Source organism: Trachymyrmex cornetzi, unplaced genomic scaffold, assembly GCF_001594075.2.
Source record: "Trachymyrmex cornetzi isolate Tcor2-1 unplaced genomic scaffold, Tcor1.1 scaffold195, whole genome shotgun sequence".
NCBI lineage: Eukaryota > Metazoa > Arthropoda > Insecta > Hymenoptera > Formicidae > Trachymyrmex > Trachymyrmex cornetzi.
The window spans coordinates 355,948-380,172 of NW_017296580.1; the positions used below are offsets into that span (position 1 = coordinate 355,948).

General features: G+C 37.1%; 1 protein-coding gene across 3 annotated transcripts in view; it reads right to left on the reverse strand.

The window, feature by feature from the left end:
• Positions 1–24,225, reverse strand: part of LOC108759589 (transcription factor hamlet) — a 36,025-nt gene that overhangs the window by 6,820 nt on the left and 4,980 nt on the right. Inside the window, exons 1-2 of one of the 3 annotated variants that reach the window (XM_018505093.1) lie at positions 22,176–22,383; positions 3,686–5,873 (exon numbers count right to left, since the gene is read on the reverse strand). In XM_018505093.1, the coding sequence (XP_018360595.1) occupies positions 4,438–5,823 (1,386 nt within the window). In that variant the 5' untranslated portion in view covers positions 5,824–5,873; positions 22,176–22,383 and the 3' untranslated portion in view covers positions 3,686–4,437. Of the gene's footprint in view, positions 1–3,685; positions 5,874–22,175; positions 22,384–24,225 lie in introns of those variants that run through there. The other 2 variants (XM_018505092.1, XM_018505091.1) reach the window with 2 other exon arrangements.

Here is a 24,225-nt window from a genome sequence, read left to right on the forward strand (position 1 = left end):
ACATAAGTCAATTAATCGGAGTCGCTCGAGATAACACTTTCAGTCACGAAACTGACGTGCTGTTTGTTTTCCGCTTCGATGGTGTCGGCACGATCTAGAAAGCGCAGTAAACTCGCACCCGAGGAGCCGGGAAGTGATTAATCCGTTTTTAAGACCCGTCGCAGGATTTTCAATTGCGTTCCATAGAACTCGAGAAAACCGATCGCGCACTTGTAATAGTTGTATCGCGTGTCGTATGGGATTATTCCAACGACGAAAGCAATCCGTAACTAATAAAACATTAATAAGATATTCTACATATCCTTTTTTATTTTAGATTTTTATGTAAAAGGAGAAAAAAAGAAAAGAAAGAAAGTTAGTTTCAATAAAGTGAAACAGCCTTTTTTTTGTTAGAAAAATTTCTAAAGATATAACAGAATAGCAATAAGCAATTTTAATAAAGGTGCGCCACGCAATGATGACTTTAAGACAGAATATATATCCATCCAACGTGTAAGCCACGAGTCTACTAATTTAGTAATATGATTTAGCGGAGGTTGCACATTCAATCTTCCACAATCGTCCATACGAAGATCTTTGCGCACACATGATGATAATACACACGCAAGGCATTCACGCGCACAAGATCTCGTATATTTTCTCTACGTAGCCTACGTGGAAGATACTGGACACGTGAGAGGTCCTTAAGATCTGCCCTCACACGAAGCGGTCTCGTACATAAATCTATCTTGCGCACACGCATAGACAGTCATACAGTTCCCTTTACGCTTTAGCTTCCATTATGCCTTTAACCTCCTCGCGTTACGCTCTTGCTACTAGGAATTGATTGGGTTAATCCCAAAGATCAAGGGATCCTCCTGAAAGAGCACCTGCACCTGCGATCCCGGCGCTCGCTAGAAAGTGCCGATAAATTTGCACCTGACTCGAGGAGCGGAAGACGATTACATCGTTTCACCCAAGGTACGGTCTTCAGCGACCGTCCGCAGGAAACGAGGGGATATATCATCATCGTGTGGGATTGCCCGCGGTGGGATTTACCAGGCACGTTTACTCGCCTCTTCTTGCCGATCATCGCCGGCAGGAAGCACGCGGCTTTTCCACGCCGTATAGAGATTCCGCGGCGCGTCAGTTTCAGATCGCGGGTCCTTTCTTCACCGTAGACGTTTCCGCGGTTCGATGAGAACCTCGGGAGATTTCGCACCGTTCGCCGGCCGGAATGATACCCGTTCGCTCTACCGTGAGTTTTTGCTCGGTCCCGCGAACACGCTGCATATCGGCGGATATCGTTTCCCGACACGTTAGTCGCAAACAAAGCATTACGGTCGAGCAAAGTATTACGAGCGGAGCAGAAACGCCTGGCTACATCCCGCTGTCATTTGCCAGCCGCGAAAAAAGCCGCCTAACGAGATGTGTCAGCAGCAATCTACGTTAATGCGATCAGATATTATATGGCGGTATATATTTTCCCGTTAATTTCTTCTACAGTTTAGGCATTTAAAGCGTAATAAGGAAAACGCGCGCGCGCGCGCGCACGGAAATTAATATCAATAAATTCTCACTTGTGTTCTTATTTAATTCCCGAGCGACAGGATTAAACGTTTTAAAAACTGCATGATATAGTAGACAGATTACAATCTCAAACCGTGCGTATGTGAGTATCGTGAAGTTCGTTAAGTTCGTGATTTAGATCCGAATGGGATTCGCATCGCTGTAATGATTGCGTCTCTCCACCGGTGTGATAATTACATATTAAATGACTGCGCGGCTATCGATTTCTTTTCCCGCTGCGAATTAGTTTCAGAGATGAAGAAATATAGAGTCTTTTAGTTCTCTTCCGCTTCTTCAGAGTAGCAACACTTCATCATCTGCCTTCAGACGCTTCATAGAATTTCGATTGGAAAGTAAATGTAATTGTCGCTTTGGTTAATTCTTGAAACAAACTTTAATTATATTCTCATTCAATTAAACGACGACAATTATACACGTTTACGGATGTTCCAGTGGTTTGTGCATTAGTATGTATCTCAATGTTGAAAGAAGATTGGGAAACGTGATCTAGGTACTTGCATTTCATTTCGTGGCGATAATACCCGGTATATCTTCGCGACACGTCACCGACTTCCACGATTGAAAACTTAATGATCCGAGGTACGCGGAGTGCGACGAACTTTCCGAGCTCTCTTCCGATTTCCCAACACGCCGCCGATCAGCGGCAAGACCGGCGCACGGAGATCCGCCCATCGATTTCTCTAAACACTATTTTATTATCCAGCTTCCTCAGCGGATCATTGAGTCTGACAATTTCGCGATTCGCGGATTACGCTCGAAGGCGCCCGAGTCGCCCGAGCGCTGAAATTCACTTTCTAGGTCGTAAAATCGAACCCATCGGCGGCGTTTTCTGCCGAAGCGAATTGTCCCGGCGTTCTTCTGAATGTTTCCTTCCAACAATTTTTTTTTCGTCAACTTCCAATCGTAAATCCCTTTGATCCGTTTGATATTCGCGAATCTTGCGACACACAACGCGATGATTTCTCATGATTTAAGCTTGACATTGCATACGGTGATGCTACGCAAAAAATCAATATTAAATCGGACATTTTATAGTATGGATATATCACTTTTTTCACGTTTCTTGTAACTACGCGATTTGTTGATTTTATATTAACGATAAATATTATTATGTTATTAAAAAAATTTTTTTGTACGTCAGCTTATTGCGAATTTTTTGTTGCCATTACAATTTTTAATACTTATCATTATGTATTTATTGGTATTTGAAAAAATTTATTCATGACATTTATTCTATGATCGAGTGGTCCACAATTTCTTGTTTTTGGCGTACAATTTCTTCGGATGATACTTTGTATTGCTCTCGAAATCGGATTTCTGTAACTTCGAGCTGAACCCGTCGCGCGAATGGAATGCGTCGTGAAAGGTGGAAAAGTGTAGGGACGATTGAAAGGATTGCAACGGCCTTAATTACAGTGCCGGCACTTTTTTCCGTGCTATCCTTTCTTCTTTGCAAATTAGTCATGCATTATACCATCGTAATTTGCAGCGCGGCTTAATATAATTTAAGAACAATGTCGTTTTTTCATAGGATTTTCTTAACATTTGCGAATAATATTGGTCAGTTGATGTAATTAATATTTTTATCCAATATTAATAAAAAACTTTGTATTATAGCGATTTAAACTTAGGTGATGAGAGATGGCAGTTAAATTCATTTATTAAAATTCTCGATAAGTAAATAAGAAGATTGCGACAGCCTTCAAGCATAAATAAATTATGTCTCATATATGCCATTCTGTTGATAGTTCAGCCTATGAAGAGAGTAGAATCGATAAAAGGCTCTTTATAATTAATATTGAGCGAGTATGTGAGAAATATAAAAGAGAAGATACAAATACTGGGATATATTTGAAGTAAAACAAAAATCTATGAAAGAGATGTTAATGTATAAAGTATAAATTTGTAATGTCAAGTACAACTTTCATCTTATTGAAAAAACATAAAAATTTAACGCGTATAATAATTCATTACATATTTCATATTACATCAAAATGTATATTTCAATAAAATTGAATGTAGTAACAATTAAATACAAAATAAAAACATCAAATTTTTTACAGATCAAAACATGAGAGATACGTTCATATCTTCTCTTATAAAGTGAAAGTCCACATTAGATATTTTCTGCATTTTTCTTTCATTTTCATAAATCGATCTATAAATTACGGTCAATTCCGTTTATTTCTCTATGACTTTCCGACTCACTCAAGCACGCGTTAAAGTCTAAGATTCTAGTATTGTACGATATTTAGTGTAAGTTAATTGTGTATCTAACTTTATTATTAAGGCTTTTCATATCGATCCAATTGGATCTATTCTTCAGGATCAAAGGACGATACGTCTTAGTATATTAGGCACATGTTTCTTCAAGGCACCACGTTTTAATTTTCAACTTTTCTCATAGCGAATTGAATCTACGTGTTAATTCTTCAACTGTAACGTTCTGCAAATTTGTTTCAAAATCCGTAATTATTAAAACCTAGAATAAAAAACTGATTCGACTGTTGCTCGCCATCTTGAGCAAAGGTTTCATCTTTAGGATTTATCTTTATGAATATAGATCACTTTTTTTTCTTCACAGATCTCGTCGGTTTAGCTTTGCGTTTCGGCTTACAGGAATTTTTACGAAGAATGGTTTCTCTCGTAATGTAGTTACAAACTAATCTAGGATCACCGTAAATAAAATAGTTCCTCGCAGCGATATTGTTGTGGAATCATTTGGAAGTTTAATTTTTTCAAGGTTTTCTTAATCGATTCCGACTGCTAAGAATATCCGATTTTCTCATGTTGACTCCACTATGCTCTGACGAACCGACGGAAATCATTCTTAACTGGATTACCATACTGATGATTGCGCCATAGGATTCAGGTGTTATTGCCGGGAGAGAGTGGCGGCGAATTGACTTCCCTTTGTTCTTCCTGGACGCTCTCCGGCCTGCTGGCCGTACTGCTCGACCTTGAACTGAGATTGTCCCGGTCACTGAAATACGACGAGTCGCCTCGTTTTTCCTCCAGCTGTAGTTGCTGTTTATCATTTCTGAAGTCATCGGTTGAGTGACCAAGCAGACTAGGGAAATATGGTATACCCTGTCTTTGCGAGGTGATCTTTCCCATAAAGCTGCGGATTTCCTCGAAGTAGGAATCGTCGGCCCGTGGCAATTGACCGTGATACCTCGATCTGACCTCATCCAGTATCGTCGGTCCATCCGCGTCGTGCTTCTTTAGATGACGATCCAGATTGGTTTGTTGGCCGAAGCATCTCTCGCAGAGCGGGCACTTGAATGGTTTCTCTTTGTTGTGGATATTTCTGACGTGACGCTGAAGGTTACTGGAGATGCTGAAGCTCCTCTCGCAGTACTTGCATTTGTACGGCTGCTCGCCGGTGTGCGTCCTCAGGTGTCTCGTCAGGTTCGCCGATCTAGGAAAGACCTTGCCGCAGAATTTGCAGGAATATCTGTCCTTGGGCTTGAGACCGGCTTGTACGCTGATCGAATAAGGTGGCAGACTTGAGCTTTGTTGTTGCGGCTGTTGCTGCTGCTGCTGCTGTTGCTGCTGCTGCTGCTGCTGCTGTTGCTGCTGTTGCGAGGGATGATTCTGTTGATGCTGGGATTGTTGACCAATGACCGGACTGACGGCTCTCGCGGTCGGTTGCGACGAAGACGAAGAGGATGTGGATGATGAAGTCGATGAGAATCTATTAGGCGGCAGAGGTACCATTGTGGGGAGTGCTCTAACTTGGATCTTTGGCAGATCGGGCACCGGCGAGCTGTGATGATGTGACCTGTACATCGCCTCCAGAACCAGCGGGTGCATCGCGTGATGTTGAGGGAAGAGCACCGTGTGATAAGGTAAACCGCCACCCAGACTGTTCTGATTCAAAACCTCGATCTCATTCTGGTTCTCATCCCTGAGCCGCTCCTTCTTATGATCGACACGGAGATCGAGCGGTTCGCAGTCGAGCTCATCCTGGTGATGCGGCTGGGGCGGTCTGGCCGCGGGACTCATGTGCGGCTGTTGCTGTTGCTGATTCGTCGGGCTCGACAGACCGCGGCCGTGACCGTGACTGAGATCGTATGGCAGCTCCTCAACGTCCGGCACGCGGACGCTCAGGGGATAAATGCTGGCTTGCTTTGGGCTTATATGGCCCGGCATCTTTCTCGGACTCGAATCCTTCTCCCGCATGGCTGGAGGATACTTCGGGTCGTGCAGCAACGTCGGGGGCAGGGTGATGCTACCGAAGTATCCGCTCATCACACTGCCTCTATCACTCGGCCTTGCTCCTGCTCTCCGTTTGGGGTAATCTGAAACATGGAATACATCACATGCTTCATTATTTGGAAAAAATTATATCTTTTTTCAAATTAAAAAAATATTTTTTGTATAAATGGGAAAGTAATTTCATAAAATATAATATACTTTAGAAACCATAAAACTTATATGTTTAACATATTTTTGGTAAACAAAGCGAAACAAAAATCAAATATAACGGAAGATTTTATTTCGTACTGTTCGAGCTTTAAGCGGTTCGTATCAATATTAGTATTTGTTTTTCGTATAATAAAACAACAGCTTCCGATATGTTAATAGATGATTAAATAAGAATTTGAAGTAGAAGTATTTTGTTTTACTAGCAAATAAACTGAAGACAGATTCGAAAAGATAATTACTTTTCGCGTGCGTATCCAAGTTATGTGTGTACCAGATAGATCATACTGTGATTAATTAATAAAAAATCTTAGCGAGGATAAGTTCTTTTCTTTTATTTCCACCTATATTTTATATATAAATATATAAAATATTATATGATAAAATACGAGTATAGATACTAATTTCATAAGAAATAGTAAAATTTGAAGTTGATAAGACAATAATAAAAATGAAAAATGTGTTGTTGAGCAATGTGGATATGCGGCGTAGACCAATTTTAAGGTCACATCTTACGACATTCAAAACGTCAATCAAAAGTAATTGAATGTACTAATCTATAGCATCTCTCTAGATAGACATAACCGATTATTAAAGATACGTATCGCGTAACATCGACCAGTTGACGAAGCGAGCCTCACCGTTTGCGCTTCATAAATCAAAAACCCCCATCGTGCCAAACTTTCTTTCTAGAACCAGATTAGCAAGCTAAGAAGAATAGAGAAGCGTTATAAGGTCGCTAGAAAACGACGCTATTTGGAAACATTAGTGAAAGGATCTCCTTCTCTTTCTCTCTCACTCTATCTCTCTCCTTTCTCGATCGACATAATTGTGAATCGTTGCCAATCGTAGCGCGAAAGAGGCAGGGAGAGATAGGGAGAGAAAGAGAGAGTGAAAAAAGATAGAAAGGCAAAGAGAGGGAACGCAACGGGATTCGATAAATCAAGGCATCAATCGTGTTATGATAAATGTGTCTTCGGCCTAAGGCTATGGCGAAGATTTTAGAAGCCGAAGAAATCGATCTCCTGGGCAAATCGATCTGCTCGCATTTTTACCATTTTACGTCAGACGTCGGGGATAGAAAAAAAATGTGTAGATGAAGTAGGAACACCTGCCAGATACGTAAGATGTGTCTATCAAATTTTTACAATCTCATATTATGGATCATTCAGTCGGGCCTTTCTCTCTCTCTCTCTCTCTCTCTCTCTCTCTCTCTCTCTCACTCTCTCTCTCCCTCCAATTTTATGCCTTGTTTCTAAACGCTGTACTGTTTCACTCTGGCACGTGCTTCGGACTCCGTAGCGCCCGCTAATTGACAGAATTTTATTAATGGATCGTGATCATACGCGCAGTTAATTTTGCTTGGATTTTTTCCGTTTCGCTCGTCAGCGAATGGATACCGTAAGTTCTTCCGCGATGTAATAAAGTATACCGATATCTGTAACAATCCGAAAGGGATATCGTGTTTGTACAACTTGTCGATTAAATATACACAGGTTATCGATTAGTTCACGTCTTGGTGAACAAGTGAGACATGAGATAAGCACATAAAAAGGAAATAATACAATAAATGTACGTAGATAAGATAAACAAGAAATACAGAAGTTTCGAATGTATAATAAGTTGAATATTAATACGGTATACTACATTTATATCGCTGGAATACAGATTAAATTTAAAACGTAAACACGATGGAAATAATTCAACGTGTAATTTCATAAATCGTGCAACGATTATACTTATATTTTTTCTTTCTGTTTTATCATACTGTTATGATTACTTGCTAATTATAATAATTATCGATACGCTTGCTGTCGTTCGTGGAGTATTTTTAGTTTATAAAGAAAGAAAAATAAGTTTTTTTGTTTGTTATATTCTGCAGAGAGATCGCTCCGTGATAAGTCGATTCGTCGATTGAAAGTGACGCAGCTATGTCGGGATCACCGCTTTCCGCACGTTCTTGCGAGCATTGATGTCTCTATCCGCGCGTGGTGAGAAGGCGAGTATATTTTATCTTCAATCGCCACGTGCTACCGAGCTAAACGTAGAAACACGAAAGGTTCTATTATATATCGCAATTATATTTCACGCGACTATGTGTATTTATTAATTTTTTCGACAGTAAATTAATAAATAAATATAAAATATATAAAGTGAAGCACCCAATATAAATTATAATAATTAATGTAATGGAAATGTCACGAAATCTAATAAAATAAAATAAATCCAAATATGAATTATTAATATAATTAATATAAGAAGTAGAAATATAACTGTTGCAATATTATTATATATATAAATACATATATATATATATATATTATCTTCTTATGTATTTAAAATATATAAATAATAGAGTTATATAAGGAATAGAAAATCACCGTATATTACTATAAATAGAGCTATTTTAGCAATTATTTATGAATTATTCCGTAAAAACTAAAAGTTAAAATCTTTCAAAATAAAAGTTACATAAAGAAGTAACTATATTATTACAAGAAAAAAGAAAAAGGAGAACGAATGGAAAGAAAAAGAGAAAGAGAGAGTGTTTTATAATGAGATATTTATTAATTGCGTTTACTTATGAGCTCTTAATATGCAAACATGATATGGAAAATCTCTTATATCGTAGATATAAGCAATTAATGCAATGATTTAATGGCTTCCATCGAGCCGTAAATACATCTGTATATCTCGAAGATCGCGATCGTTCAATGTACGTTGCGCTCGTCGCGCTCGAACTGATCCAGTTACAAACCAGAAACTCTAATCTGCTCTTCGGTTGTCCACTTCGGCGAAAGAGAAATCTGCTCGTTGTGCTGTCAGTGCGGCCGGGAGGGTGAGGCGGAAAAAGAACGGCGACACGAGGCGTAAAAGGCGCGGACGAGCGCAAAAATCTCGCTCGTCCGACGATAACAGTGAAAAGCGTTAATTATGAACGTCAAGAAGAATTCCTCGCGACCTGGGTTTTCGAAGTCGAAAGTAAACGCGTAAGATGTGCAACACGGCGCCAATCGCGACGGTCGATTTTTCTACCGATGTCGTCGCCGCCTAGCTTTTCGCGCGCGGAAAGTGATAGTAATGTGTGTTGTCCGGCGAGAGATGCGGTCGATTAAGTCCGATTTACATGTACTTTCCCTTGTTCCCTGTAATAATACTCCGCAAGGAGAAACTTGAGCGCGACTTGAGCGCAGACGCATCCTCGGGCGACGCCCTGTCGAATTTGTGGAGATAATAACCTGGCGAGATGTTGGATTTTGGACCGAGTTGCTTCATTTGAACTTTTCGGCAACAAGATTAAACGAAGGAATCGAGTCGAGATTGCTTTCAGATTTCAGATGCAGTGCTTTAATTCTCTTCAATCGCTAATAATTGCTATTATGTTCTACAATAGTTGCGTTCAGTAGAAGAAACAATTTTGCAACTGATGTAACATTTTTTAATATGATTGGCCTGATCTTAGTTTCTCATTGAGTTCAACCATATAAACCAATCGTTAAAAAATTATGCAATAGTTACAAAACTGCTTTTTTTGCTGAATACCGTCATTATCTCGAGAATTCAGTATTGGTGAAGTTAGCACGATATTGTATTAATATATCTAAAAATAATTTTAGAGCATCAAAGTTAGCACATTTTTTCCATTTTACACAACTTTTGTAACATAAAAAATGCGAAACTCCTTTTTATTTTTACACAGAATTGTAGAACCATGAAAAGTGGTACCTGAACTGTAGAGTTATAATAGTTTCTTTATATTAATAAAATGTCGTGCTAACTTCACGGATACTTTAATGTCAGCACCTACAAAGTTAGCACGATATCGTATTTGTATTATTAATATAAAAAAGATGTTTACACAGTAGCACTTTTCATAATTTTACAGTTTTATATAAAAATAAAAAGAAGTTTCGCATTTTTTATCGGAAATACATGTCATGCTAACTTCACGAAACTGAGAATTCAAAGTTTGTTAATTATTTATTTAAAAAATTCTATTTTACAGTTATTTGATATAAGTTCAAAGATTTCAAAAATCAAATTTGATTTTTGCTGAAAAATAACGTGCAACGAAATAATTCAGAAATAGAATATCGACAGATATATTTCTATGATTCAGCGTGCTCCCCGATCTTGATTAAATTCGCTTCAACAAAAATCTCAGATTTTTTTCTCCGCGTCGAACGGAGTTTCTCCGAGCGGCCGAGAGTGAGTAATGTCCACGGGAAATGGTAGCCGGTTACGCGGAACGGGAGGAGAAATAAGAAGAGCAAAAGAAAGAGGAGCGCGCGCGAGCGGCGAGGACTGATGTCTGTTACGTGAATCAACCAGGACTGACGTTCACGAGATCTCCCGACATGTTGGCAGTCGCGATCCAGTTTTCGGTTTCTAGAAAGTCGGGATGAGCCCGGGCGTGGTTTGTATCTCTTTCGCGCTCAGTCCGCTCACCCTGTCCTGCTCTTTCTCTCGCTACGTCGTCCTTGCCGGTATGATTTCTCTGCCGACATTCACCTACGTGTGCGATAAGTACTCTTCCAGGGCCGCATGTATCTTGGTATTGCGCAAATTTCTATCGAATACGTCTCGATGCAAATGTAAACTATATTATATGCGATACGATAGAGTTCTTTCTTAGAATAATTTTACGAGGAGATTCGAATATAAATAATTTGAGATAAATTATATATAAATATCAAATTTTAATAATTCTATAAATATAAAAATCTCTCTTATTTACTAATTATATGTCCACATAAGAATTTATGAATGCATGCATATATACAAACGCGATGTTCAACATGCCCTTATTGGTGAGAGAGATATTCACAAGTTATCCTTATTTTTATTGAACAAAAGTAGTTACATCCCACAGCATCAGTATATAATCGTCCCTTTGCGAATCGCGACGATTATTTTCACTTTAATTAATTCCCGTGTGTGACGCTATAAATGCCGGTCATGTAACGCATATTTATCCACTACTTGTTATCCAAACGAGACACGTCCCTGGTCGCTTGTCGAGCACGGAGACGATTTTAATCGGCCGTTTTTTCTCGCGTGACGTAATTCCTCTTTCTTCGGTCGCAAAGAAAGAAGAGAGCGGGACCAAAAGAAGGAAGCGCCAATTTTCTTTGCGTGCGTAATAAGCGGATCTTAATGCACTTCGCGGCAGTGAAATCTTCATTGAATCGCTCCCCTTTAACATTTTCAGAAATATTATGTGATCTTAATTTCACCATTGCGATTTTTCGCTACTTTTTCTTTTTTTACTTGCAAACACAATTTCTGCGCTTCATTCATGGCATTATTAGATTGTTTATAATTTGCAGGTATTCTAAATAATTTTTGTACTACGCTGTTAAATTCAGAATGTTAATTTGAGTTTTTTTCTATCATTTCTATATAGATCGCTATTGTTCCAACTCGATACGTCGTTAATTTAATTAAAACAAATAAAGTTAAACAACTTTAACTTGAGAAATCTATTAAATTAAATTTAAATTTATTATTTACTAAATACATAAGTTAATATAAACGTTGAAACTATATTTGATTACAGGAATGAATTGAGTTACAATTTGGCATATATGGAGATAATAACCAAAAAATTAATAAAAAATAATAAAATATTATTTAACTCAAGAAATTAGGTTATGATTGTCCCTTTCATATGTAAAATTCAAATAACCCTCAAATAATATTTCTCAGAGTAGTAAATAAATTCCGCTTGCAATTTACAAACAAGCGTGCCTTTCATGCTTTTTAAGATGTCTTGGAGAAAGATTCATATTTCGCACAAGTGCGCGATAAATTCACGCGCATATACTCGTACTCACTTTGAAATTTACAGTCCGTTCAACGAATTCGTCACTCGTTACCCTAACGAGATAAGTCGCTCGGTCGTGTTGTCGGATCGCGCGCAAGATTTCAATCGGCCGTTTTTTTTTTTTTTTCGCCGACACAATTTCTCTCTGCAGTCTCTTCCGTCTACGCTCTAAGGTTGGCACGGGCGGAATTAAAGAAGAGGAAAAAAATAAAAGTATCGATTCGCGTATCCTTCCTCGCTCTTCGCGCGTGGGATCCGCGTATGGGGTCCGCGATCGTTCCTACCGATAAGCCGGTTAAGAAGTGCTGGCATTTAATTACGACGCGGGCCGCTTTAAGCACAGCCTTGTCGGAGATAAAGTGCGACATACGTAGCTAAATTGATACATTGCGCGACGCGAAAATATTACTCGCTGTGTGCAAGGAAACAGTCACGATCAAATTAATCTTGTAAAGGGAGGGGCCGCTTGAATATTTTTATGATTTCTCTGCCACCAGAGGAAGGCACGATTATTTTAATATTGTCCTTGCAAACGAGTGCGGATGGAGATTTTCGTAGAAAGTTGCATAAATGTCGGGACAAACTTTTTTTGAAGGCTTAAAGAATTCTTTTCTGTTATATTATATGTTTTTATTTAAATCTTCTAAAATATTTAAGCAGATGTTGCTTTTAATATCTTAAATTAAAATGCCTCTAATTGATTTAATTTAATTAAATTGATTAAATTAATGGGATATGTTCATCAAATTTTTATAAAGTTCTCTAAAGAAGTTGTATGTAATACAAGATAATACCGATAGAAATGGATATTTAACCCTTACCATACCATCTACAATTTGGTGCCTCATCCATACCATCAAGGATCACTTCAAATCTCTTCGTTTTTTCACCTCTTCAAAATAATAAAAAAAATCTCTAAAAATTCACCAACATACTTTTAACTTTCTAGAATAAATATTGACTCTTTATTTTGGAAAATAATAAAATGTAGTATAATTTATAATTACCGAAAGACTCCAAGAAACTTGCACGAACAGGAATCGCTCGGTCACTAGTTACTCATATTAGTACGGTAAGGATTAATAATGACAATATCAAAAATATGTATTTTTAATTGCGAGTAGTTGAATTAAAATACAATCAAATAATTTTTTTTGTATATATAAAATAAAAATGTCACAAATTTTATTTATATCATCAATTAATAGCTTATTTCATAAAACTCTCTCCAGAAAGTAATACACTTTAATCGCGTATTTCTCTCCTCACGAGAAGTGATTTATAGAAGGGTGCAAGTGCGTTCTCGCCGCTGGCGTTCATGTTACCAAGAGTCTTGTCCAATTACCTTATTACTATATTACTGGAAATGCGTATCGGCTCTTTAGAAGCTTGGGAAATACCAGCGTGTAACGACGCGCGTAATGCGAAAAACTGACCGCTCGGCTTCAAAGAAATGTATTCATTACGCTGAAAGAGAGCGAAGTACAAGTAAATAATTTCTCTCCGCTTCGTCCCGCGTTTATCTCATTACCGTGTTAGCGACGACGAGCATTGCCCCTCTGGCAGTATTATAAAGACCGGAGATATGACGTGGCGCGATCACGTAACGCGCAGAACGTCTTCTTCATCGTAAAGAAAAATCGTTACTACGCGAAGTTTATCGGGCTCATTAGCCGCTATGATTCATCGGAACGCGTGCGCGCCGCGCCGCGCCGCGCCGTTTCGCGTCTCACGGTGAAAGGATGTAAACAAAGGATACAAAGGAGATACGCATGCAAATCGCGGACCATTTTACCGCTATTAAAGCCGGGAACAAATTGAGAATATTTCCCAGCGATAATCACAAGAACATTAATTTTGATTCTTAGAAAATGTCTAACGCTAATGTCTAATAAATCTATCATTCATTGCGATACTAAAAGTTTAAGAAATTAACTTATTATTTATAATAAATCTTCAATGTAAATAAAATTAATAAATTTTCAATATTTAAAGATATTTTGTATATGTTTTTAAGCATGAAATAATCTCGACTTTTCAAAAAAAATATAGAAGGAATATATTTCTCTTTTACATTAAAAGATAAAAACTCACAAAATCAAGTTTCCCAGAAAAGAAAAAAAACTATTTAACAGAAAATTTTCATCTTTGCCTGCAATATAGATTTTCAAACTTTAGTGTAGATTTTTGTATCATTCCATTTTTATATTGTATAAACAAATTTTTATCTAAAAATTTATTTGAAAAAGAATTTACATACAGTTTGTGAAAAACTTTAACAACAAATTTTTACTTTAACAGAAGTTGGATTGTATTTTTTATTTACAAATTTACCTACCAGAATTTACAATAAAAAAATCGACCGTACCTTCAAAGTCCAACATTGCCAGTCGAGAGCTAAGTTAATTTAATGATTAAGAGTTTATTTAATTCATTCATAACAATAACTCGAAAACATTTTTTAAATAACTTTCGAAGAGCGATACATATTATTAAAATACAGTAGACTGTGACGATAACATAAACAACTTATACAAATGATTATACAAATCAGAGATCAATTTTCCACAGAGATCAATTTAAATACTCTCAAAGGGAAGGCCATTGCTTCCGTTGTCTTCGTTTTGGATTCGCGGTCTGATTAACGCACACCCAGTGAGTAACAGGTGGTAAATAATCCGCGAAGGGGAACGCGTGGTGAAAGGTTTTGCGGTGTGCTTTCAAAGACTCCACGCATCGAATGCGTAGCGTTTAAAACTTTTAAACGTCGCTTTCTCGGTTCGGCTGGCGGTCGTCGGCGTTATTCATTATTCACGGATCTCGCGCGCTATACGAGGCGCAGTGTTGCGCAGCGCGGCGCAGCGCCGTGCCGCGCCGCGAGAAATTAATTCGCCGACAAGTTACATACGAGAGGTACGCGTGTGCATCCGCCGATAATCCGACAATTATTATTTATGATTCCGCGCTCGGTACCGCGACGTAAAAGACTGAATGTGTTCTTGGGTTGTACGCCGGGAGCTGACATGTGCGGCGCCCACGCGCGCGTTTCCCCGTTTGACTCTCATGCCTTTACAGACATTATCGTAGCCGGAGTCCTCCCAATAACGCGTGCAAACGTCAGCATTGTCGTCCGATATCATACATCGTTATGTCCGCCCATAAATACGCTCCTCCTTCGGCAACGATTTGTTTCCCCCTCGGAAGATCTCGCGTTACTCGCGCCGCAGATCGACTTTTTACGTGCAATCGATCTTCCGCATCATTCCCAAGTACCGCATGTTGGTTTTATAAACGTTTCCTGAGCGGTTATAAAACGTTATACATTTAGAAAACATAGGTATATATAAGACATATATGGACTGACGTTCTATCTCTTTGGGTTCTTTCATGGATCACTTGGAAACTACAGTTAGGTCGAAAACATATCTCTTTATACGATTTGCCTGATAATGCGATTATATAAAAGGTTTTTATACTTTTGAATATATAGCTGCTTGTTCGAAAATGAATGAAGCACTTTCATTAATTCGCCGCACGTTTATTATGATTCTACTTTATAAACTCTCTGAAGATCGATGAATTCAACAAATTGTATATCTTTCTACAAACATATAGTTGTCATTTATAAAATACATTAATATTTTTAATATAATAATTTTCTCCCTTCAATACAGCTGGAAATTGATTGAGCTAATGAATTATAAAATATAAATGCACCTTTGTCGCATTAACAAACACATTAATTCACTGGTGATTGATAATTTACGACATCCTCATCAAACATATTCTTCGCTACGGTTAATAGAGAGCCCTTTAATAGGCAGTTAAAATCTATCTTGTGTGCCTTTTTTTACGTGTCTCTGTCTCGGCTGAGATTTGTGGATGTTCCAACGTGTTAGGATGAATTATGTACACTCCGTGTCGGAGGAGTCTTTTTTTTTCTACAAAAGTGAATTAATGGCTCTTTAATTCACTAGCGACGTTACGCATAAACCGACAGTTGAGAGACAGCGCGAGACGATCGCAGTCAATCCGTGTAAATCGGTTCTAATCGCGCGGCAGCTTCTTGGAAGTGGAAACCGGCAGGCTCGGATCAGACACGTTTGGAAGTAACAGCGTCTACTTTTATGCGAGGCATTTCACAGTATTTCTCCTAATAATTTTCATGCAACACGCAAATGTCCTCTTTTTTTCTACTCCGATGTGTTATCTCAACGGGAAATTAAAATCCACCTTTTCGAATCGATTAACATGAAAACAATCTTCCTTAATTGAGGAGTCAAATGGCAGCCAAGTAATAAGACGATTATTGTAGAGAAACATTTCGAATTTCATGATTCATCACGTCTCGCGGAGACTTCGCAACCAATCGCGATCATTAATCTTCGGGATCCGTTGTCTCATTTACTCGGAAGCGCGCTTGTATAAAGCGCATCAACGATCTTATCGGCTAATAGGGCTATCTTTCTTGGCTTTTTTAGCTGAAACGGAGGGATTAAGATTCACTCGAACGGTCATTTTTATAGCCCGTGACTGTATAATAGACTCGAAATCGTAAAAAAGGATCAATGATTATTATTGTCGTAATAAAAACGTTAGAAATATCTATTCTTTCTCGCTATTTTCGAGGAACGTGGTTAAGACGTTCACGTTTACGAAGAATTAGAGGGGCATCGAAAGGTGCTGGCGAGAAGCAATTTATTATCATCCCGCAAAAACTGTCGAGAAACTGTTACGTAATCAGTATACAGTTCCGTCACAACGGTTACATCAAGATCGGTCGTTTCGGAATTGAGTAACGAGACAGTGTTCGGATCTGACCAAGCGAAACTAACTTCCACCTCGTAGTTTTTTTACTTGCTTTTCCGGCCCGGCGAGCCCGACAATTGGCCGATAACGATTCGCGGGGATATCGAGAGTGGAGGAAGATTGATCGGCATTTCGGATTTGCCAACGATTTTAATCGTAATCGCGGGGATTGCGCGATCGCGCGAAGAGCGACTCTTCGCCAAGGGAGTTCCTTTTTTCTTTTTTTTTTTTTGACGTATTTTCGCGGAATTTTAGATCACTCCGACCGTTTAGATGCACGAACATATCTTGGCGTGGCATGCGATATGCTCGATAGTTTTCTCTATGCGAGCACTGTGATTTAGTTAAATAGCAACTCGCTTCGGACGTTTCCTTATGAAACTAAAGTGTAAAGCGAGCCGCTGGAATCTCGATCCGCGCTCTCACCGTAACGGACAACCCCGTCGAATTCCGTGTAACTCATATAAGTGAAGCTGATTATATAAAAAGGATCATCACTATGTGTTAATCATTCTTTCAATATCATGCATTTTTGCAAAATTATTTTTACGCGACCACAGATTTCAAAAGAATTACATTATTTTTTTATTTTTTACATAGACCGGTTTTGAGATTAAAATTTGATAAGTGCTTGTATATTGCGAATGAAGAAAATATTTGTGATGGCGAACAGAACTAATAACTCAGTGCATCGTATATTGCGATTTTCAACTGTCTCCTCGAGATTTTAATAACTCGTGCACGCGCCTCGCTTTTGCCCTCGTTTAATTTATTACTCTCGTTTCGTTATATCTCATTTTGACTTTATTGAGATTTCACTTGTCGATTCAGTAATCGATGGAATTTACAGGGCTCCATGATTGAAAGTTAATTCTTTTAATGCATTTTTTTCCAGTAATATTGATTAAATTTAGATTACTTATAATAACTTCGGGCAATTTTTTTGCGATGGATGGAGTGACAGTTAATTGCCTTTATAAATCGCGATACAAAAAAAAAAAAAAAGAAAAGTGAGAAATTTTAAGCTGTTACTACGTTATCCATATATAGAATTCCATTAATTATAGTAAGTGCAATTATTTCATAAAATATATTTCCGAGTATATAAATATTTTACTCCTTCTTGCATAAATTCTTATAGTACCATAAAGATGGATATGTAAATATCCAGAGGCAATAGATATCTGCTTAGGTTTGCTTATAACATAGTTTCACATTTGATAAAAAGTTAGGCACGATAAAAATCGTGACTGTGAAAGTATTAGTACAACCTGCGGCTACATATAAGAGCCAGGTGCAACATCAAGATTCGTCGCAAACGGTATACGAGCCTTTCTCATGAATTCCGCAGCATCTTTCCACTGTATTTGGCCTTTCGTCAGGAAATCACGGATTAGAATGAAGAGGTAAAAAGGAAGAACCGTGGGGGAAGACAGGACAATGAAGGGGATTCTGGCGTAACAGAGATATCAAACAATTGGTTCCGCCATTAAATACGATCATCATCAGGCACAATTTTCTCAGTTCTGTTAGCCACGCTGAAAATGGTTTCTACCCGCTGGCGGATATCCGAGTTTGCGAAACTGGCCGTTAGTGCCGATGGAAAGCGAACGCGGTGACTACAAAGTCGTTCGCTGTTTTGTTCCACGACTCTTGCTGAGCATTTGCTGATTGGTGCTATTAACAGTTTCAGCAGCATCGAAGTTTCATTACCAAAATAATAGGAACAATAGTAATTTACGGTTAATTTGATTTAGATCTTTATTACATCTTTAATGTTTGTTTTTATATCCAGCTATAATAAATTACTTCATAAAGTTACTCTCTCTTTTTTAAAATATTAAGATGTTTATTTAAATAATTTTTAACAGTTGTAATTTATAAATAAATTGTTAACATTGAAACGGAAGATTTATTTTGAAATATTTCTATTATAAATTTTTTATTTGTTCGAAAAAAAAATGTTGCATTCGAATTGCTAATATTTATCTCAACAAGTTTATATAGTTGAAGATTTCGAAAATAAATTACTCTAAACTTTCAATTTATTGTAAAACAACTATCTAATAAAATTAAATTATTGTATTAAAAAAAAATATGAAATTTTTTCAATATCACTATAAAAATAATAATGTTGACCTTCTTATGCTCTTTGGTATGCTAAAATATACTAAAATAATGATAATAATTATCGATAACATATAATTCGCGTGATGAAGTGTTACACTGTTATTACGGTAACGTGATATTAGCTTGCGCAAGATTCGAATTTTGTTTTAAGCATTTCACGAACGATCGATCCGGTTCGCGATTGAGAAAATAAAGTTTCATCTTTAACGAGCAATTGTGATTTAAAAGGAGTGAAATCGACCGCAAATGAGAAAACGAGAAGCGCGACAGTGCAGAAAATAAATGGGGAACGCCCGTGAGTGATGGCACATGGAGACCGAATGAACGTAATTTAATTGGACGCTCTAGAAAGTGCATTCCTAATTAATCGATTAGCACATTATTAGTTCTCGTATTGAACGATGGCAAATCAGGAAGCGCGTAATTAAACATTTAATTTAATATTACGCTTCGGCTTGCCAATCACTTTCCATAATGATTACTAATGAGAAAAGATTTTCTCGATTAACATAAACTCTTCTGATGGTTTATATACAGGGTTCGTTAATACGTTCTCTCTATTTGGAAAGGCATTATATATATATATAGTATATGTTCTTATTTAAATAAATTGCTAAAAAATGCGATAATTTATTTTGTATATTTAATATTGCGATATTTATTTACAAAATCGAACAATAAATTATTCTCAGTTTCTAACAATATTTCTAATTTTCCAGGATAATTATCGCATTTTCAAATCGCAAAGTTAAATCGTCACGCCGAAACGGACATCAGTCGCATTTTTTGCTGGGCGTACAAGGAAAGCAGAGGAATCTCCTCGATCGCTTCAAATCGCCAACAGTATTACACGAGCTCTTTCATATTGCGCATAAATATATACAGCGATCGGCCACGAAATCAGGAATAGATTTTCATGAATTTTCCTCCGGGGCCGGTTATTGCCCAGCCGTTGGTCCCTTTCTTTAAACTCCCTTCCACTTCCATCTCTCTTTCCCTGATCATGCCTTCCGTCCTCTTCCGCGATCGTCCCGTTCCCCTTTATCGTCTCCTTCGACGTAACGCATCTATCTCATCTTCTCTCCACGCTCGATCGTCTGCAGATCCGCCGATCTCGTCGGTCGTACCGCCCAACTTCTACGCGGCATCTCCGACCGTTTGCTCATGAAATATTCACGCTGTACGACGAAATCATCGTTTGTTAGTCAAGACCATCTCTCCTCTTTCTTCTCTTCCTTCTCTCTCCTTCTGTCTCACAAGAGTTCGAGAGTCTTACGCTGTTGGACATTGTCAGCCTCGTGGCCCATTTCTTTTCGCGCTTCAGCGACCTCTTAGTTATCGTCACATTTCTTTTCTCGCGATATATTTGCGAAGAGAAAATACATAACATTTCAAGTATATAAAATATTTTTGTATACAGAGTACCTTCAATTTATCGCAAAAATGATTAGAAGTCTCTCTTTCATATTTGTAAAAAACAATAATTTGATAAAAATTGTAAAAAGCGCTGACAAGAATATAAAAATAATTTTAGGCGATAATGAATAATGGTATAATTGTTTTTAATTATAATTAAAGTTTTAGTATAAAATTGTTAGTGAAACTGAGATGTATGAAATGATTTAAAAATTAGTAAAATTATTAAATGAAACATTTGTTTTTGTATGTTTGAATTTGTATGTTTAATAACAGTTAAGTTCTGTATTGTACTTGAAAGAATATCTGGATTAAATGTTCGGTATACTATATATAAAATTGCTATTGAATATATATTTGATTTTTATTTATATTTGTATTCATTTAAATTCATATAAATTTATAATTTTTTAAATCGAAAACTTAAATGCAGAAAAATGTTGATTACAATTTCGTTGCAAAATCTAAAATAGATCTTTTTATTGTTCTTTGTATCATATGCAAAAGGTATTATTATGAGGTATTACATTAATGCAATCGCCCATGATTTTTCGAAGAATTTGCTAAAAGTCTCTATAGTAGCTTCCGCAAAATACTAGTCATGACACGCCTAGAAACGGTCTAATCAATGCCTAAATGCCCTTACAGCTTTGGAACTGGAAATGGTACTCGAATATCACAAGGTCGTCGCCACCTAATGATGTACGAAACGAAAATTGGTGAAAGGATGCGTGGGATAATACGAGCCTTTCCGAAGGGTGCCGTGACGTTCACGAAGATTTTCTGCACTTTTAATGAGCACGTAGATCGTTAATAGACCGCATCGATCGTGAGAACATTTTCGTTTTTAGCCTGATAAATCGGCGATCTCGCAACGTCCACATCATTCCTATACGTCCGTTGATGGATAAGCAAATGAAACGAGTTACAGTATTTTAAGATGATAGATACATTTTTGCGATAAGATGATTACAAATTTTCTTCTGCGTTCTCAGGTTTGTACTTTAACTCATAAAGTTTATCGCTCGTGTTTAAGATTGTATAAAAAGATCACTAATGAGCAAGCAACCGAAATTGTAGCACATACGACGATACCCTCTTCAATTTGTCAGATGACTGACTACTTTAAGATGCTGGTTTCGATTTCAATTCATGATTATATTCGCATGTAACAATGCGAAGGCAGAAGGCGGCTCGTCTCGCAATGACGAGCAAGAAGTAACAAGTGTGCGCAACCTTCAGCGATGATGGAGGGCTGATTAAGCAAATCAGGAACATATGTACCTGATCCACATGCCATCGATTCTCCTCACCATTACTCAATCAAATTTTGAATTCAGCATCAATCTGTTTTAATTTTTTTTTTCTGCAGAAATTTATATATAAACCTTTTATTTAAATAATAGATATATCTTTGATTAATTTAATCTATATAATCGTATATTATTCTATCTTTTATATTTATTGTAATTTTTGCTTTAAGTCCTGTGTACCAATTTTTTATAGGAAAATTTATTGCATTATCTATAAGTACAAATATTTTTGATTGGTTATTCAAAGCGAAACTAGCATATATATCAAATTATTGCTCGTATTGCAGCACATCGTCTACTGACAATTAATTCATTTTTATGACATTTGGTCATAATTGGCGGATATAGCACAAATTATCACTGAATCATTAAATTAATTCCAGCATTAATTAATTATTTTTGACACAAATTGTATTTCTACGCAATTTAATTGCGCAAGATTGAATTAGACATTACATTTGATGGTATTACTAAATGTTTATTTAGTTGTATATGATACGTTTAAGATGTTTGATTAAACAAGATAGCAAGACAGAGGCTGCGGTGAATCGCGAGATAAAATAAAATAAGAGGGTCGGCGTGTATGGGATAAATGGTGGCGCGCATACATATGCACGTTGAATAATAAAACCCGTAGGTACTGCTCGGCCCTTTTTTACATCTCCGTTTACCACTTTACGCACCGCATGATGTTATCGTCGTTCTTACATCACGAATGTAGGCTGTGGCCTCAAATTTAAGCGTCCATCTCGAGGCGCTACAATTATCTTTCCACACCGGCAAGGTCACCGTATTGTCCACTCGAAGATGCAGTCGATGCAGTTTCACAAGGCTAACGTCGTGTCCGTTCACTACAATTAAATAATGAACGTACGCTTTTTGTGATATCGTTACGATATACCTCGCGTAAAATTGGATGAGGAATTCATTGCAATAAGGCGCGCGTTTCGTTTGTGCTTTTGTGAGTTAAGAAGACCGCCGGCACGACTCGGTTTATAATTTTCAATTTTTTTTCGCGGGACTGGCTAATTAATATGCCGTTTGTTTAAATGCGATGCACTTTGCTCTTTCAGATATAAATGAAGATCGGAGTAAAAAAAAATCACACGTTCGTAATAATATTCAATGATTGCAGCCTGAATGTAAAAGCATCAGCGTGTTTTCATCTATCGCTGAACGATCTTTCGATGAGATGCAACACGCACCTGCAACGAATTTCTCGCGTATGTACATCTTTTACGCAAATCAGTCTATGAATTTTTATTTTCGTTACAAACGATTCGTAATTCGCAAAATCACCACTGATGGATACAAAAAACTCGAAAGAGCTCCATTTTGAATCTTTAAGAGCGTTTAAAAAATCGTTACGTAATTGATTTAAATCGTTAAAGCATAAACGTTCTTTATGATTGATCTTTTATAGACATTTTGACACGATGTGATATTTTTAGAGATTACGCGCATATAATTTTTTTAATGAACTAGTTAACATATTTTCTTACGGATAGACATATCATGAAATAACATTAAAATTCTCGGACTTGTCAATACACGATAGATATTATTAATAAGATACAGGTATCTATTACATATAAAACAGCTTGTCGTACTTATTACGGAATTTCTCATTACACGCTGTCACTCAATCTGAATCGTAAATTTTGTTTAATCGGAGTTTTCTCGGTCCACGTGGATTGTTTGTAGTACGAGATAAAGTTTCTAAACGGCAATGAAATTTAACAATGGCATTGCGGTACTGCTCGAATTTAATTTAAAGGCAGCAAGTCCATTGTACGCGCGAGAATGTATAAATAGACTCGACATGGCATGCGAGCCCACGCATCAGCTTTATGCCACCGAAGAGATCCCGTCTTCGTCACAAAACGAATTTACATTTATGGCCATAGGCAAAAAGACGATTGAAATTATTGCAATTTTCCTCTCCCCTAAATGGCTTTTTATGTAAACTCGTTCTTTGACGAATTATCATTGAGTCCGTTAACGTCGTAAAAAAATTGCGATTACTCCAGTAATTTTTTCGCCTATGTGTGGTTGGCTATTGATATTTATAAAAATCTAATATTGCAATCTCTCTCTCTCTCTCCCTCTTCAAATTTCAAATATTTTTATTTATATTTTATCGAATTAAAGAATCATTTATCATTAAAATATATAAACAATAACAGAATTTTTAATTGAAACCTCACCTCGAGAAAGAGAGCTTCATAAAATATATTGAAATAAAATAAAAAAAAGGGGGGACATTGAATAAAATTGAAAGATGAAAAACAAAATAGAGATAAAATTGTTAACAGTATTAATAGTACAAATTTTTTATTACATTCTCTTCTAGAATTCGGGAATGAATAAATTAATTCATAAAATAAGATAAGATTATATATTATTTTATATAAATATTTTTAAAAGAACGTAATTTAATTACACATGAAAATATTATTCTGCAATACATGAAAATTATTTAATATAAAGACAATGTGTACGCATCGCTGCAGATTATGGAAGATACCGATAAGATTACTACGGTAGAGGTACTTAATGGCCGGTACTCGGTGACGGTAACGTCGTTCGGAGCCCGTTTTATTGCCGTTTGCGCCAGTCCAGGATCGAGGTGAGGACATTGTTCGAACGTCTGGGAGTCTCTCATGATTGTCGTGCTCTCCATTCTCGTAATAGCCGGCGTATTCAAATACCGGCATGTCGCTTGTATACGTT